This window comes from Labrus bergylta, chromosome 8 (assembly GCF_963930695.1).
Source record: "Labrus bergylta chromosome 8, fLabBer1.1, whole genome shotgun sequence".
Lineage (NCBI taxonomy): Eukaryota > Metazoa > Chordata > Actinopteri > Labriformes > Labridae > Labrus > Labrus bergylta.
This window is the reverse complement of record NC_089202.1, coordinates 30,441,264-30,458,140: the sequence shown is the minus strand read 5'-3', so window position 1 is coordinate 30,458,140 and position 16,877 is coordinate 30,441,264. Positions and strand designations below refer to the sequence as shown.

At 42.8% G+C, this 16,877-nt stretch overlaps 1 protein-coding gene across 3 annotated transcripts; it reads left to right on the top strand.

The window, feature by feature from the left end:
* Positions 1–1,516: 1,516 nt before the first annotated feature.
* ndufaf6 (NADH:ubiquinone oxidoreductase complex assembly factor 6) lies at positions 1,517–16,642 on the top strand. Of its 3 annotated transcripts, XM_029281343.2 has the most exons (10): positions 1,569–1,709; positions 2,475–2,590; positions 3,078–3,181; positions 3,381–3,503; positions 4,618–4,674; positions 4,803–4,905; positions 5,553–5,686; positions 11,041–11,142; positions 12,424–12,480; positions 14,356–16,642. In XM_029281343.2, exons 3-10 carry the CDS (start codon positions 3,161–3,163, stop codon positions 14,482–14,484), a joined length of 726 nt encoding a protein of 241 aa, XP_029137176.2. In that variant the 5' UTR covers positions 1,569–1,709; positions 2,475–2,590; positions 3,078–3,160; the 3' UTR covers positions 14,485–16,642. The 3 variants fall into 3 exon arrangements, with proteins under 3 accessions (XP_020510268.2, XP_029137176.2, XP_020510270.2); XM_020654612.3 differs by lacking the exon at positions 2,475–2,590 and having other exon boundaries at positions 1,517–1,709; positions 3,078–3,177; XM_020654614.2 differs by lacking the exon at positions 2,475–2,590 and having other exon boundaries at positions 1,571–1,709.
* Positions 16,643–16,877: the final 235 nt, after the last annotated feature.

The window sequence follows — 16,877 nt, the reverse complement described above, 5'->3', positions numbered from 1 at the left end:
CACCATAACACCATAACACCATAACAATATAACACCATAACACCATAACAATATAACACCATAACACCATAACAACATAACACCATAACACCATAACACCATAACAATATAACACCATAACACCATAACACCATAACAGCATAACAGCATAACAGCATAACACCATAACACCATAACAATATAACAGCATAACAATATAACACCATAACACCATAACACCATAACACCATAACAGCATAACAGCATAACAATATAACACCATAACACCATAACAATATAACACCATAACACCATAACACCATAACAGCATAACAGCATAACAATATAACACCATAACACCATAACACCATAACAGCATAACAGTTCTTGTGATGGTTCTTGTGATGGTTCTTATAATGGTCCTTGTGATGGTTCTTATGATGGTTCTTATGATGGTTCTTGTGATGGTTCTTATAATGGTCCTTGTGATGGTTCTTGTGATGGTTCTTGTGATGGTTCTTGTGATGGTTCTTATGATGGTTCTTGTGATGGTTCTTGTGATGGTTCTTATGATGGTTCTTGTGATGGTTCTTGTGATGGTTCTTATGATGGTTCTTGTGATGGTTCTTATGATGGTTCTTGTGATGGTTCTTATGATGGTTCTTATAATGGTTCTTATGATGGTTCTTATGATGGTTCTTATAATGGTCCTTGTGATGGTTCTTGTGATGGTTCTTGTGATGGTTCTTGTGATGGTTCTTATGATGGTTCTTGTGATGGTTCTTGTGATGGTTCTTATAATGGTCCTTGTGATGGTTCTTGTGATGGTTCTTGTGATGGTTCTTGTGATGGTTCTTATGATGGTTCTTGTGATGGTTCTTGTGATGGTTCTTATGATGGTTCTTATAATGGTCCTTGTGATGGTTCTTGTGATGGTTCTTGTGATGGTTCTTATGATGGTTCTTATGATGGTTCTTATAATGGTCCTTGTGATGGTTCTTGTGATGGTTCTTGTGATGGTTCTTATGATGGTTCTTGTGATGGTTCTTGTGATGGTTCTTATGATGGTTCTTGTGATGGTTCTTATGATGGTTCTTGTGATGGTTCTTATGATGGTTCTTATGATGGTTCTTGTGATGGTTCTTGTGATGGTTCTTATGATGGTTCTTGTGATGGTTCTTATGATGGTTCTTGTGATGGTCGGGTTCTATATGTCTGTTGGGTATCGTGCACTTTGGGTTCTTTTCTGTTGAATTGTATTTAATTATTTTTAGTATTTTGTATTTGTTCTGTTCTTGTTGTTGTTTATGTTCTTCTGTGTTTGGTTTAGTTTGTTCTTGTTTTTGCTGTTTGTCAAAGCACTTTGTAAACCTGTTTTTTTAAAAGGTGCTGTATAAATAAAGTTATTATTATTATTATTATTATTATATCTATTCTGATTTTTTTCCGATGCATAATCATGTGAAAAGATTTCGGCTAATTAACCGGAGCGGAACGTAAAATCCGGCGGTTTTTGTTTGCCGGGGGGAATGTTTATGATGTGACACAAGGGGAAAGTTGAAGGGGAACATGGCAGCAGGCATCAGTGTTAAACATGGATTGTTGAGCAGTAAAACGTCACTTTATCACGCTTTGCACAGAAACATAGTTCCACACGGTGTTTGTATCCAGAGAGCGGCGAGCAGCACCGACTTCCGGGTCAACGAGAAGTTCTGTTTGGACCTGGTCAGGTGAGTCTGACTCAATGCTAACAACACAAGCTAGCTAACTCATCAACAACACCTACTTCTGCAGCTCAATATATGAACACTGACCAAGCTGCCATATTTAATGATTCATTATCACCCTGAAGATGTGTGGTTACTAAAAACCTGCAGAAACATCTCTGACTTCCTGTTTGACATTTAAAATAGAATAGATGTTTATTGTCATTTGTACAGGTACAGCACAGGTACAGCACAGGTACAGCACAGGTACAGCACAGGTACAGGTACAGCACAGGTACAGCACAGGTACTGAGTCAGCTCCTAAGATAAATAAGTTGTAGTAACAGCAAAGTGATTTAAAATAAAGTGTACAGAAGTTATAAACTGTATTAAAGATATAATACAAAAACAATAACAAAGGGGAACACTGAACAATGAGATGAAAATATAAATCTGTTTTCTGCATCTCTTATTGCACCTGAGGTTATTATTTAAACTGTGACATCCACATTGAGCCTCACACACTGACGGCAGGTTTGTCTCGTAGCAAGAGGAGCAGTTCATATCCAACATGTTTTTAATGATGTTCAACAGCAATCCATCAAACATGCAGACACGTCAAGACCACACTGACCGAGACCGAGACCATGAATATCTCTGAAGAATGCTCATCTTGTGTTTAGGGGGCGTGTCACTCACTGAGACCGTAACACCTGGAAGGTTGCAGATGTAACCGGGAGATAAAAATCTAAGTGTGAATAAATTAAACTTAATCCTTTGTTCTTTTAGAAAGAGGCGTTTTTCTTCTAATCTCAGTGATGACGTGGACATATAGCCTCTCAGTGGTGGTCTTGACCGGCCTTGATTTAAAATCTGGAGTCCGCCCAGTCCGAGACGGAGGCAAGGTAGAGTATAAATGCTTTCGATTCCGACGCGAGACTGAGACCTTCCTCGAGACCGGTCTTGATACCAAGACCAATTTTGAGTTCTACAACACTAACGAGTGTGTTCGACTTTGTGTGACAACATTTATAAGATGCAGTTCTCCTGATCTTTGGTCACAGTTGAGTCTTTTCTCTGGAAAGGCATGAGGAGCTTGTGTGCTCTGAGTCTGAACTTCTGATCCCTCACACTGTAAATGATCTCATTCCAGCAGCTGTTGGCGGCCAAAATCCAGAAAGCAAAAAAACCCAGTGACTCTGAAGGTCGCAGAGTGTGAGAGCGAGTAAAATGTAGACATGCAGAGTGAGAAAGCAGAGCGTGTTTGCATAAATAACTTCATAAATCCAGACCTTTGTGATGTGTTTATTGTGATTAACGATCTCTTGTGCAGCCCTCATATATATCATTTAAAATAGTTAGGGATCTAATGCTGCCTCTCCTCCTCCTCAGGTCCAGAGACTATGACGGCTTTGTGTCCTCCCTCCTCCTCCCAGAGGAGGCGCGGCGCTCCTCTTTGGCTCTGAGAGCCTTCAATGTGGAGCTGGCACAGGCAGGTATTCCTACAGAGGGACTAATAACACCTGCTGCTGTTTTCAATACACTGCTGCTACTGTTACCATGGTTACAATCAGAACTCTTTCTACTGCTGCTCCTGATGCTACAAAATGATGAATGTCAAACTATAAGAATCATGAAGTGTTCAATCGAGCTTGTCAAACAGCCGCCCCCCTTTGTACTTGTTTTCTCCACAAGGTAAAGGACTCAGTTTCCCAGAAGACCATTGGTTTGATGCGAATGCAGTTCTGGAAGACGGCCATAGAGGAAATCTACAGAGACGATCCACCGAATCAGCCGGTCAGCGCCGAGCTGTGGAGGGTAAATGTCAACCAGTGTGACGGAGAGATGAACGCTCGGTCCAATTCAACTTTTGATTTCAAAACCTGTGACTAAAAGTAACTCCAATAAACACGTAGAAAGAAAGAAAGTCAAAGAAGGTTTTGCAGATGAGCTCAGTTTGAATTTAAGTCTGGAATGACTCATACACTCTTATTACTTCTTGACCCATTTTCTGCTCTCCAGCTGGTTAACATGAACCTCGTTAAAGGTAGACGGACTTGAGCTTGTAATCTTCTGACTCCTGAAAAGAGTCTGATCAGTATTAAGTCATCCATTCATACACATTCACACACTGCTGATGAAGCAGCGGGTTAAGTGTCTTTGCCCAGGGACACATCATCATGTGGCTGCAGGAGCTGGGGATCGAACCCCTCGACCCTGCAGTTGAGAGACGACCGACTCTACCACTGAGCCACACATGTAATGGCAAACATGGGGGGTGTGTGGTTGGGATAACTAGCTGGTTAAAACTTTGGATTACTCTGAATGGTTTGTGTGTTTGTGCAGCATTAAGGGTCCAGATGTAGCCCCCCTAAATCCACATGCTGTGTGCCTTTTTATTATTGATTTGCACCACAACCCAAGATGCCTTCAGTCCAGTTAGACTAGCTGTTAATGTTCAGTGTCAGGTTTCACAACCTGGCTATTTGCTTAGATGTTATTAGCTGCAGGTTTAGACCAAGGTAGTGTATCCTCCTCCCACAGCAGTTCTCTTAAACTTACTCCTCTATACATTTTAGTGTTTCTAAGTATACAGGTGAAACAGGTACTTTCATTGCATGCATTACAGGAAAGCATTTCAACAGTCACACACTGTTGACCTGCTAAACGTTCCTCTGACGCTCCAACACCGTGTCTGCTGTCTCCTTTGTCATGTCTGTTATTTTCATTTAAACATGTTTACGCAGCCTAGAAAAAAAATACCATATGTTTTGTGTTTGTATGTTCTTTGTTGTTGTTTGCTTTCATTGTTGTTTTTATGCTAAATGTGTACAGCGCTTGGAGTCCAAGACAAACTTCCCCCGAGTAGATAATATAATAAGATAATATAAAAAGGGTTTTGTATCGTAACAGCCCTGATGATGTTTTTCAGGCGGTGAGGAAACATTACTTGACGAAGAGATGGCTGCTGAGGGTCATAACAGAGAGAGTAAGTCTCTTCATTATAAATCTTTAAAAGTGGAGCTCTGTGATCATGTTTTGAACATTTACACCTGATTTAAAGGAAAGACAGGTGCTTTTAAAAATAAATAATCCTAAGTCTCTCTGTCCCTCCAGGAGAAAGATCTGGAAGACCGAGCGTACAGAAACCTGCAGGAGCTGGAGACGTACTCAGAGAACACACAGTCGTCCCTGATATACCTGCTGCTGGAGTGTTTAGGTAAGGACAGGTGAGGACAGGTGAGGCTGCTGGAGTGTTTAGGTAAGGACAGGTGAGGACAGGTGAGGCTGCTGAGTGTTTAGGTAAGGACAGGTGAGGACAGGTGAGGCTGCTGGAGTGTTTAGGTAAGGACAGGTGAGGACAGGTGAGGCTGCTGGAGTGTTTAGGTAAGGACAGGTGAGGACAGGTGAGGCTGCTGGAGTGTTTAGGTAAGGACAGGTGAGGACAGGTGAGGCTGCTGGAGTGTTTAGGTAAGGACAGGTGAGGCTGCTGGAGTGTTTAGGTAAGGACAGGTGAGGACAGGTGAGGCTGCTGGAGTGTTTAGGTAAGGACAGGTGAGGACAGGTGAGGCTGCTGGAGAGTTTAGGTGAGGACAGGTGAGGACAGGTGAGGCTGCTGGAGAGTTTAGGTGAGGACAGGTGAGTCTGCTGGAGAGTTCAGGTGAGGACAGGTGAGGCTGCTGGAGAGTTTAGGTGAGGACAGGTAAGGACAGGTGAGGACAGGTGAGGCCAGCAGGTAGATCATGTACCCGCCCTGTTCTTATAATAAATTACATAACTTTCAGAGTGAAAGGAAGAAATGTTCGGGATGAGGACAGGTGTTCGTCTTAATAGGTGAGATTCTCTTACCTTTTTTTTTTTTTACAGGTGTGAAAGACGTCCACGCCGACCACGCGGCGAGTCACATCGGTAAAGCTCATGGAATCGTGACGTGTCTGAGAGCGACTCCTCATCACAGCAGCCGACGGAAAGTCTACCTCCCCATGGACGTCTGCATGCTGGTGAGTTCCTGCTTCACAGAGAGATCGGCTCCTCGTGAGTCTGAAAGAACTGAAACCTGCTCACAAAGTCCGGCCTGTTTGATGAATCTCGAGATCTAAAATCCTTCATGGTGAGATTTACTTACCTGCAGTTCTCCCAATAGTTTATACTATAAAGCACAGGTGATACCATTTTCATTCACAGCACAAAAAGAACAAATCTTTGCACCTAAAAAAGTTTTTCTAAAAAGACACAGGTCAGCTGAAGAGAGACAGGAAACATTAGGAGAAGAGAGAGGGGGATTACATGCAGCAAAGGGCCGAGGTCGGACTCGAACCCATGGTCCCTGTGACTGGAACATAACCGCTATGCCATCCGGCACCCTGAAACTGAAACACATTTTCACTTCAAAACATGAAACACAAAATTCTTCCTGAGTTGAAATGTAAGGTCAGGTTTTTATACTTTTCAATATCACATGTTTTTAAACGATTCAATCTCAGATATTTTAAATAATCAGTTGTATCAATAAGAAACAACGCTTTAAAATAACTTCAATCTTCAGTCATAATTTTACCCAAAGTTGAGGGTCCACCTCACTTGAACTCTTTTCAACCAGCCGATCGTACAGTAGATCGGTCAGGACTCGTCGCCTTGGTAACCAAGAAGATGTTGGAGAAGCTGGTGTTGGCCGTCGTATACACAGAGCTTTAAGATATGTCCGATAAAAAACGATCACAACAGAGACAGGAAGGCTTGTGGAGGCGGATTGGGGGGACACTTGATGTTGCTAGTCAGCGGGGTTTCTTTTTGGTCATCCTGTGAGTGCAGCGCTTTTATTCCCAGCACAAGAGCTTCATCCACGCCAGTGCTTTTCCTCCCATGAAGGAAACGCCAGGTGGACACAGGTTTTTAGGATTTAATTGCAGCGATCACAGCCTGTTTCTCTGCTGACCCGTTAGTCAATTAGACCCCTAAAATGTCCAAAAATGGATCCATGGTTAAAAAGGAAAACACTGGATTTACTGGATATGAAAACATGAACTGCTTCAACTCTGCTGGTTTAAGCTCAGACTTTGTCCCTTAAAGAAAACACAGAGCAGTCAAACACACATTCCTGCACACATTGAGCTGACTCATGACGCGGCCTTGACATGACGTCGGACGATATTGTTGGTAAGCTGTAATGAAACAGTCACTGGTAGTTACACAACAACAACCATATGGCACAGAGCAGAAAAGCCTGCTGCCTGAGATTCATGCAGGCTGCAGATAAACAAACCATGCTGCAAACAATTTGCAACCTTAGTCCGGGCCATCTGTCCCAAAAACAGAACAACAAACTGCTGCTGCTGTTTCTGCTGCTGGAGGACCTGAGGGGTGGGGAGGGGGGAGGGGGGAGGGGAGGGGGGGGGAGGATATTTACAGTGCACATGAAGCACGCAGGCTCTGCCCTTAAAGTCTTCAGCTGGAGGAGGACGCTCACCTCAGATCACCTCCACTCTGCTGCCTGTAGAGGGCGCTGTGGACACACTGAGATACTCTGCACTCAAACACGAGCTCATCATTTCTGTCAAGAGGGATTTTTTTTTACATTCCTGACAAAGTAAAGCTTCCCTACTTAGAAAGCAACCAGAGTCAACTCTGCTTGAAAACAAACAGACGGTGATATTTCCCTGAGATACCTGACTGATCATGTGTGACGGAGAATCACAGAGGAGCACATTAAAACAAACAGATATGGACAAATAACCAACTTTATCCCAAAACACATCAGAAATCAATCATAGCCTACAAAAAAAAGATCTACCTTTCTGTAGATTTACATGTAGTTTTGCATTTTTCATGGCTGCATTAGTCTTCATTTTCTGCAGAACAGCCGATAATAATGACGTTGTGATGGCTCTTTTTTTACAGCACTTTTTTAAAACTAGGGTTTACAAAGGCTCAGAGCAACAACAGAAACACACAACGAGGAAAGCACAAGCATATGAAGGTTTAAAGTTCAACAAAATGATAAAAGCTTTGAAACCTCAGCAGCAGGAGCAGGAGCAGGAAATATGACGACAGTAAAAAATACCTGAAAAAGAGATCAAGCATTTGAATAATTAAAAATGTAATCGAAGCCTTATTTGTGAGACGTCCTAGTTCTCAGTTTTTTCCTTCAAATGACATTATTTATTTGAGTTGAGATTAAATTTTTAGGTTGTAAATTCCAATAACTTCAGTAATCTGCTATAGCTGATTATTTTCTGCAATAAATCAATGGACTGGTGAGTCTATTAAATGTCACAAAGTTGTTAAAAAATGCTCATCACAACATCACAAGAGAACCAAATGTTTCCAAATAGCTTCTTCAGTCAAAGCAACATCTTAAAATGAAGGACTTGTCATTAACTAAATGACAAAAACATGTCAATTCCTACGTTAAGGAAGCTGGACATTTCTGCTTGAATAATCCTCAAAATGAGTCGATAGTTATTAAAATAATGCTCCCCGTTCCCTCGTTGGTCTGCTCTCACACTGCTCCAGGACTAACCTGGCCTCAGCACTGTTACCTCTGGTACCGAACGTCCTAATACAACCAGAGGCGTGGTTTATCAACAGGCAAGGCAGGTGACTGGTTTGGGACCCCAGGCCATTAGGGGGCCCCCTAGGGCCGACCAACTTTAAACCACAGCAGTGGTTTTGCATTGACAGTAGGATACCTCCCTAAGGAGGGCCCCATCTGACAGCCCTCCCTCTCCTTTGAAAACCAACATTTGTCAATGGAAGTCAGTGAAGGAAAAAGAAGAGGAATTACCCGCCTGGGAGTGAAAAAAAAGAAGAGTAAGCGTCGGGACACTGGTAGACATGATGGTGATGAACGCTGGTTGAAGGGGCCCCCAACAGACTCTAGAATAACCACTGAATACAACACATGCAGGGCTTTACGTGATGATGAAGCATGCTTAGTTTATGAGACAGACGGACTCAAAGATAATAACAACAATTACATCTCATAAGTCATTTTGGAAAACAGACATGAGTATTGGAAATCGACTAATCGTTGGTGTCGACCCTGATCCAATCAGTGCATCTCTCTCTTTGATCAGCTTGGTAGCTGGCTTTTGGTTGGTGGATTTTGAGTTGTGTAAGTGGTTTCTCTCGGCAGTCGTCGGGGTAATAATTGCTGGTTAAACACTCTGATATGTTTCTGACGTGGCAGGACTCAAGAAAATGATTCTTCTGTGTCTTTCCATCATAATTATTTTAACCTCCGTCTTCTCCTTTTGTCCGCCCTCGGCCAGCTTCTGGGAGAATGAGAGGAATTATTCTTTGAGCAGAAATAGGTTGATAATTGAGGTCCCCTATTAGAGCAGATGAGGCCATGTCACTTAGATTCAAGCTGGAATGATCATTATTCATTCTGCTCATTATTCTTCAGATGAAAGGAGCCTACACATGAATAATGACGATACCCAGATCCTCTTTCAAAGATTCATTCTTAGAAATATCAAAATGTCACCTTCTTAATGTTGATGCTGCAGGGTGGTGCCCCGACTACATCGCCCTGTGTCTGGTTTAGTTACTGATAAGCATTAATAATAAACAAACAACTATTCCTGTACATACAAGTCATTCAGCGGAATGATTCCTCCATCCAGCGCCGGCCCGTCGTCATCCCATTGTGTGAAATATATTTGAAGCCGATCGTTTCATTGGACAAATGCTTTGTCCAAGGCCATCTGCGACCACGGAGACGGCCTTGGACAAATCATTGTGTGTCGCAGGCGGCTTGAGTCTGTGGTGGAGATTTACTGAAAAATGTTCTGCAGAATATTTTGAATCATCAGGTTAATAAGTTTCTGTGACATTTGACGCACATTCAGACCGTCCAGTGAAAAACCATTTACAGAACTTAGAGTGTCTCTGTTTCTGTTGATCTGCCAGTTTTTTATCTTTTAGGAAGTCAGATTGGGACATGCATGAGCCTTGGGACATAATACTAGGCATATTCCCAGCTCCCTAGAACCGCCTTTTTCCAGCTTAAAAACATAGCACGCCTTCTACCAGTACTCGGTGCATCATCCAAAGTCCTCGATAAACTCCAATACATCCAGAACTCTGCTGCACCTGCTCCATGACACCATCTCCTCAGACCTTTAAATCCTCCACTGTCTTCCTGTCCCACACCACATTCAATTAGAAATCCCAATCTCACTCACAGACCTCCTCCACCGTCACACTCCTTCCTGTAGCCTCTGTTCCTCCGACGCCACCTCGTTGTCTCCACCACTCGGAGCCAAGCCAAACTATCTTTTAATTAATGGACAAAGTTGCCAAATATTTAATGACATTAAATGTATCTTGGAGCTCCCACCAAAGTTTTGACCATCCTGTTGAAAACCATCTGAAAGTATGTGTGAAACGAGGACAGGATACTAGCTGCAGACAACGGCGCTAATCATGAACCAAAATGGAGACTGCAGGTGACGAAGTTGAGGATTTAAAAGGAGCAGTATGTAACTCTGACACCTAGTGTTTAAAATGGGTACTGCAGTCTAAATTCTAAACATTGTAGAGAGCCGTCTCCCCCCCTCCTCTCTAGAGTCGATGTTCACTCAGGTCACCATGTGGTGGACTCTGAAGCTTCAGTGTTTATCCAGCTCTGCATGGGTCTGTAAACCTTTCTGTGTTCTAACCTCTCTCCATTTTTCAAAAGCATCTCCAATATTGATCCTAGTTTGAGCACGTTTCTGCTCGTGGAGCTTATTAGAAACATGCAGAGGCTTTTTAGGTCGGGTACAATCACTTCTATCTGAACCACTTCTCTTGACCGCTTCCATCGCTGCAACACCTGTTGACCTGATAACTGCTCTCATATCTGACAAACCGAGGGGCGTCCAAAACGGCCGTGTGGGGGGGGGCACCTTAAAAGCGCCGCTTACCTTCTCCAGTCCAAACAAATCCAGAGCATTCAGGAGCAGAATCTAAAGTTAGAAGGAGGACATACTGGCTGCTGCATTGTTGTCAGAGAAGCACAACATAGCATGTTTCCTTAATGATCAGATAGTAAGATACCTTTATCATCTCACTCTCTACACATCTCACTGATTGGACCTTTAAAGATAATTGGAGTCCTGAGCAGAAAGTGTCCTCCTGTAGTCTGTTGAAGGCTTGGCTGATTGCATGTTGTTCAACCTTCAGAACAATGTCACACTCGGCTGCTTGTGAACCAGGAGGCGTCTTGTCACAGTTTAATTTCCTTCCCTTCAGCAGATTAAAGAGAAGCTCCATCTCGTGTGTGTGAAGTGGAGTAAAAATCCTTCTGTTGTTTAAATTGATCATCCATGTCTCAAAGTGAAGTCGTTTTCTGTCTGTGTGTCTGCAGCACGGAGCTTCTCAGGAGGACTTCATCCGAGGCAGCCGGGAGCAGAACGTCCGAGACGTGGTGTACGACATCGCCAGTCAGGCTCACGTCCATCTACAACACGTACGTACACAAACACACAGACTACACAACCATATCAGCATGTTTACACCTGAACTCAACTCCTCTCTGATTGTGTTGAGTCAAGCTTGGCGCTACGCCGGGGCTAAGGGGCGCTATAACCCCATCACAAATCTGTCAAGTATTTTGGTAGTTTTCTTTTCTTTTTGAATAAAGTAAAAATAGTTTCCCACACATAGGAAACTGGAGAGCGAGAGCAGGGGAGAGAGAGAGAGCGCAAGAAAGTGCAGGCGCGCGCATTTGATGTAGCCTAGCTGCAGCTACTTTTCCCTGCTCGTCTCTCTACTGTCATGACTGTCTGTGAGCATCGCCTGGCACGCAGAGACACACCAACATATAGCCTACATTGCTGCACACACGTACACACAAGCGCGCGCACACACACGCTGGAGCGCGTAGTCTGCAGCTAACTAAACGATAGCAACGTCATCTCAGCCTGCTGTAGTCTGTGAACACCTCCACTCAGATTACAGCAGATTCAAGATGTTTATTGCAAAAACTACATTTATTTAGAGTGAAACAACATATTTTATATATATATATATACAGATGTAATATTAAAATATAGCCTACCTTACATTAAGATTTTATTTTTTAAAGTATGTCAATCATCCCCCCCCCCCGCCAAACTCCACCCCCCAGGTATTGTGTCATTCTGTGGGAAACACTAAGCACCCCAACATTTTAGTCAAGCTCCCCCTCCGCACCGGGAGAAAAAAAAATCCTGGCGCCGTCCCTGTGTTGAGTTGACTCCTAGATACCTTGTGGATCTTTAAGATTTATGGACAGATTTAATTGTAGACCTGAGTTCGTATTTTTTCACCGGCTGCGTCTCATATACTCCAAATTAGTCTTAAAAGGTTACAGAGACATTTTGCACACGTCGTGAGCAGCAGCGTTTGATAAAAAATGTAATGTAGCCTTGACCTCAAATTCCCAATGTGCAAAACATCAGAACATTGTCATATCAACATTTAGCTTCTACAATTTAGGCTTTTTGTCTCAGCAGTGAAAGCAGTCTATCCGTCTCTCTGCTCAGCGCAGCCCGCTGTGATCAGTACTTGTGTTGTTTGAAAAAGAAATCTGTTTTCCTGCCGTGTTGAGGTTTCTGTTTGGGTGTGATATTTCTGCCACCTGAGAAGTCCTGTGTTTGTTAACCACATTTTTCCGCTCAATCTGACTCAGTGTGACTTTAGCCTACAAAAACAGCTGTGATTATCTTTCTGATTATTTGATTTCTGTTTGTTGTGCTCTCTCCTTCAGGCGCGATCATTTAGCTCCAAGATCCAAGGAGCTGCGACTCCGGCCTTCCTTCAAACAGTGAGTCTTTAAACACGCTCATGGTATGATTTGTGGGGGAGTTTTCTGATGTCTCTGTTGAAAGATGAGGCATTAAAGTACTGCTGTTTGCTCCGGAAAAATAAATCATTGCAAATAAAAAGTGATGTTTCTTATAAAGACTCTTTCGGTAAGCAACAACACTTCCATCTGTTTAGTTCACTTCAACCTGCACATTTTGTGCAGCAGAAAGACACTGTGGCTGCAGTTTTTGAAGCATGTAATTGTGTAAACGTGTTTCCTGTGTGATGGAAACAGCTCAGTAAATGTTCCTCTTGTTTGGGTGCTGCTGTAGTGACCTGCCATATAGAGCGAGCTGCGAGCCTCTGAGAAGCACTCTGCCCTGCTCAGTGAACACTCATGATTCTCACGCTGCAGCAGACCTCTGTGCTGCACACTCACACGGGAGGGCTACATGTGTGTGCAGATGTTAAAGTGTGTGTGTGTGAGTGTGTGGTCCCTTTCCAGCTTAGTGTGCTAGTCCACGTGAGAAAGCTGACACAGCCACTCGTGCTTTTTCACCGCGCTGAAAATTAAAATTCGGATGAGAGAGAGAGAGAGAGAGAGAGAGAGAGAGAGAGAGAGAGGAGAGAGAGAGAGAGAGAGAGAGAGAGAGAGAGAGAGAGAGAGAGAGAGAGAGAGAGAGAGAGAGAGGAGAGAGAGGAGAGAGTGAGGAGAGAGAGAGAGAGAGAGAGAGAGAGAGAGAGAGAGAGAGAGGAAAACACACCATGACTCTTTATTTAAACATCTGCTGAGCTGAGAGAAAACACAACGTCATGGGAAAATAATCTCAAATGTAAAGCTCTTTATTGAGTTGTAGTTTATCATTTCTTTAACTCTTCAAACTCTGCAACAGAAACCGTCTGTAAACCGTTGGTATGTTAGCTTACTGTGAGGTCTTTTTTAAGCGTATTGTCAAATGCATCATATCCCTAAAATCTGTACAAACTAAGCTAAAGTCTATGAACCGATATATTTCAGAATAGCTTTGGAATTGATTGCTCGATTGATATTATTGCATCAAATTTTGCTTCATAAATGCTCGAAACATGTAGATCCAAAACAACTCTGAACGAGGAAAAGAGAACAAAATACTTCCTCAAACTTCAGAAGTTATTTGCATTCTGTAAATTTTTTAAGTTTTTCAGACATGCTCTTTTTTACAAGTGTAAAATGGACTCTGGTAATTGTGTTTTCATGATCCTATTGGACCTTACTGCATCATCAGACCTGTCATTTTAGTTAATCGTCTGCATCATTGGGTTGGTGTCACAGCCCTGACTTGGTTTACTTCATATCTGAACAACAGAACCTTCTCTGTAAACTTAACCAACACCACATCCTCCCAATCTGGACTGACCTGTGGGATACCACAGGGATCCATCCTAGGTCCTGTAGTGTTCTCTGTATAGATGCTCCCATTAAGTCAAATTATCCAGAAGCAAAACCTCTCATACCACCTTTACGCAGATGACACTCAACTTTATCTACCCTTCAAGATCACAGCTCTTACACAATGCCTTTGAGATATAAAAAAAACTGAATGGACCATAACTTTGAACAACTAAACGAGTCAAAAACCGAAGCTGTTCTTTTTGGCCCCACGACGTCATCAAACAGGTTTCCAACAACTCAGGTCACCTCTCTAGCCACATCAGGCCAATGCCAGGATGACTAGGAGTAAATGACATCATTAAAAATCCAAATACCACCTCCTTTTTATTCTATGATTTTAACCAAAACCACAAATTAATTCTCCACAGGACACTTCAGACTGATATGACAGTTTAGACACATTTCAGGTTATTGTGCGTCTTCTCTGACTTTGTTCTTCGGTGGTTGTGTCGTGTGCTGCAGGTGGTGTTGGAGGACTACTTGCAGAGAGTAAGGAGGGCGGATTTTGATGTTTTCAACCCCAGTCTGCAGAAGAGAAACCCCCTGCTCCCCCTTCAGCTTTACTTCCGGTCTTGGAAGAACACCTACTGACATCAGACCTCCTCCTCCATCTCGCTCTTTCTGCAGCGAGTCCAGTTCGTCTCCTTCCCTCTGGAGGCCGCACCGCTCACCAGAGACTGAACCTCTCTGAAGACCACTTTGTAACAGGTCGATAACGAAAACCCTAAACTGTTCAGAACCACACAGGTCTGCCACTGAAGTCTGCCTTTTTTCCTTAATCATTTACTAACATCCACAAATCACACCAGAGACACCAGCTGTCGTTTCTCAACCTCTGGCTCACACTGCAGCTTTGGTCCTCAAATATTCAGCAGAAAGAGATCACAATCTTTTATACTCTACTCCTGGTTATACAGTATATTGACCAGATGTTTGATGCAAGATTAAACTGAAATATTGGTCCCGTATTTGTATGTGAAAAACATTGTGGCACGTTTAAGATGAAGTCTGAAAGGATTAGAAATGGAACCATCGGACAGATTTTAAACCAACAAATTAACTTTTGACCTATTCTGCTGATCCGGCATCTTAAAACTCATAAACGTATGTTGGAGTAATCCCAGGATGAGTCTGCAGAGGGCGCTAAACGGCTTGTTCTGCAAATCACGCAATAGATCCCCGATATGAAACCAAGAATTCCACCAGACGGCTTCAAGCCTCTAGGTAAGCCGCTGAAAACTCTTTCATAGACTCTCTTCTCCGAGCACTGGAGAGCAGCCCTCCTCTGGCAACCCTGCAGCGTTCAGCCCATCTGGAAGGTTTCCAGAGATCTGACCAATCAGAATAAAGTGGGCACATGGGGAGGGGGGGCCTTAAAGAGACAGCAGCTGAAATATTTGTTTCTTTCCGAGACTGAAATGAGGGTTTTTAGGGTCGCCCGTATCTGATGAATAAGTTCTACTTGATTTGGACGATTTTGTTCAAACATGCGTCCCACATGGACAATGTGTGGAAACAATCAGGAGTGCAGTAAAATGTTTCGCAGGGTCTTTACTGTCCCCTCTGCAATAATGTGACACAGTATGGTGGAGAAGTTGCTGCACAGTCACACTGGGTTGCTATAGTAACAGTCAGAATTGCCTTATCCATTACATTGGTGCAGCGAGCCACAGTTGTATCATTTGTAAAAAAAATTGCTTCCCATATTTCACCAAAAACAAAGATCCAGATCTTCTAAAAAAATAAATAAATGAAAGTAGTTTCAGGATGTTTTTTATGAACATTTTTTGGTTGGTGAGGATTTTTTTATCCTTCCGTTTGTTTTTCCTCTTTTCTCTTCTTGGAGCTGAATATGGCTGCAGAGGAAAACTCGTACAAAGAGCTCTGACACACATCATTTCAGCCACCGACTGCAGAGAGGCATTCAAGTATCCAATCAATGGACAAACAGAATCATGATAAGAGGAAGATTTTCATGCAGACTGCATAGAAACAAGGTTTTTAAAAGTCTTTGCACTCGATAGAAGTCAGCATGTTGAGAGCTGTTGTCATTTCAATGCAACCTAAGAAAAACAGTTGAGCAGCTCTTGTCAGTGGCAGCACAGACACACAGGAATAATAATAATAATGTAAATACAATGTTAAAAACAATGAAGCTAATGTCTGCAGTCTTTGGGTTGGGGGCGGTGGGTGAATTTCACTTCCTGTGGAAAAAAAACGTTCCTCAGTCTGTTGGTGTTTAGATTGTCCTGTATCTCCTTCCAGAGGGGAGCGAGGCAGAAGAGAAAGTCTCCAGGGTGGGGTGGGGTCTTTTATAATACAGCGAGTGTTTACATCACTCGCTCTGCCGCCCCTCACCACTCGCTGTAGGACCCTCCTGTCCTCTGCTGTGCAGCAGTCGATCAGGAGGCTTTCACCGGTGGCTCGATGGTTTGAAGTTTCCTTCTGCAGCCAATTGTGTATGTCTGTCAATGTGTCCATTAGTGTGTCTTTGATCTGAGATAAATCTGATCTACAAAGTCTGAGAACTGAGGCCCGATGGAGAGCAGAACACTTTGTCTCACACTGAGGCTGGAAAAACACACAGGAGGTTGAGAAACGATCATGTTGGATTTTTTAGGACCAATCACACTGAAGCAGTTTGTTCTGATTTAATATGAAACACAGTCACACATCATGTCTGCTTGTTAGCATCTGAAGGATCAAATGAAAGCAGAATCTTTAAATAAAGAGAGAATCAATGAGACAACTTCTTTTGTTTGTCTTTTCTCATCTGATAATGGCAGCCATGGGAAGTCTCAGAGTTTCAATATTGTTTTGTTTTACTTCTGATTGAGACGATTCTGTCCTACTTCACTCGAGTATCTTACCTTCTTTACTCTGTCTTTTATTCTTCATCTTAGAGGAATATATTAAACCCTTTCCTTGCCACATTTTCTCGCAGCTGGAGTCAACTTTCAAATCAGATTTTACACTTTAAAAAG